Raw genomic sequence first — 1,209 nt, 5'->3', positions numbered from 1 at the left:
TATATATACTCACATATATATATATACACACACACATGTGTATACATATATATGTGTGTGTGTGTGTGTGTATGTGTATATATATATAGATATATATACACATATAAACACACCTACAATATATATACTCACATATATATATATACACACACACATGTGTATACATATATATATATGTGTGTGTGTGTGTGTGTATGTGTATATATATATATATATATACATATATATATATATATATGTATTTAATTATAGAAAGCACTGCCTTACCTATAACACCGAGAGGGAAATATTTATGGTTCAACGTTAGATCTGTGTGGCCATTGGAAGAAACCTTGTCCAAAGAAACGATTATTATTATTACAAACAAATTTGGAATAAACCTCAACATGCTTTTGTTTTTCTCTGTCAACTTTGCTCCATATTCTACCGACGACAACAAATACGCGATGCTGAATCGGACCGTCTCTTTCTAAACCTCTTCCCGCCTTGCTCTCTCTCTCTCGCTGTCTGTCTCTCTCTCTCGCTCTCTGTCTCTCTTTCTCGCTCTGTCTCTCTCTCTCCCTGTCTCTTTCTCTCTTTGTCTTCTTTCTATCTCTCTGTGTTTGTCTCTCTATGTCTTTCCCTCCCTCTCACTATCTCTCTCTCACTATCTCTCTCTTTCTCTCTGTCTCTCTCTCCCTGTCTCTTTGTCTCTCTTTGTCTCCTTAGTTTTCTTTCTATCTCTCTATGTGTTTGTCTCTCTATGTCTTTCCCTCCCTTTCACTATCGCTCTCTCTCTCTCTTTCTCTCTGTCTCTTTCTCCCTGTCTCTTTGTCTCTCTTTATCTCTTTGTCTCTCTTTATCTCCTTAGTTTTCTTTCTATCTCTCTATGTGTTTGTCTCTCTATGTCTTTCCCTCCCTTTCTTTCTCTCTCTCTCTCTCTCTCTCTCTCTCTATGTCTTTTTCTAACCCTCTCCTAATCTCACTTTCTCTCCTATGTCTCTTTCTCTCTTTTCTCTCCGTCTCTTTGTCTCTCTTTCTCTGTTTTACCTCTCTCTCTCTCTTTCTACATATATATATATATATTCGTTTTTCTATCTGTTTCTCTTATCTCTCCATCGCTTTATTTATACCTTTCTACTTCTTTCTCTATCTCTCCGTCTTTCTACCTCTCTATTACTCTCTCTGTATATATTTCCGTGTATCTTCGTCTTCCCCACTCTCTCTTTT

General features: G+C 36.6%; 1 protein-coding gene across 1 annotated transcript in view; it reads right to left on the bottom strand.

Annotated features, from left to right (window-relative positions):
* The window catches only part of LOC106869832 (uncharacterized), a 121,208-nt gene extending 120,297 nt beyond the window's left edge, over positions 1 to 911 (bottom strand). Inside the window, exon 1 of the mRNA XM_052977249.1 lies at positions 268 to 911. Coding sequence (XP_052833209.1) covers positions 268 to 388 — 121 coding nt within the window. The 5' untranslated portion in view covers positions 389 to 911. The remainder of the gene's footprint in view (positions 1 to 267) is intronic.
* Between the last annotated feature and the right edge of the window lie 298 nt (positions 912 to 1,209).

Source organism: Octopus bimaculoides, chromosome 27, assembly GCF_001194135.2.
Source record: "Octopus bimaculoides isolate UCB-OBI-ISO-001 chromosome 27, ASM119413v2, whole genome shotgun sequence".
Classification (NCBI taxonomy): domain Eukaryota; kingdom Metazoa; phylum Mollusca; class Cephalopoda; order Octopoda; family Octopodidae; genus Octopus; species Octopus bimaculoides.
The sequence above is the reverse complement of the archived record's forward strand: the minus strand, read 5'-3'. Positions and strand labels throughout refer to the sequence as shown.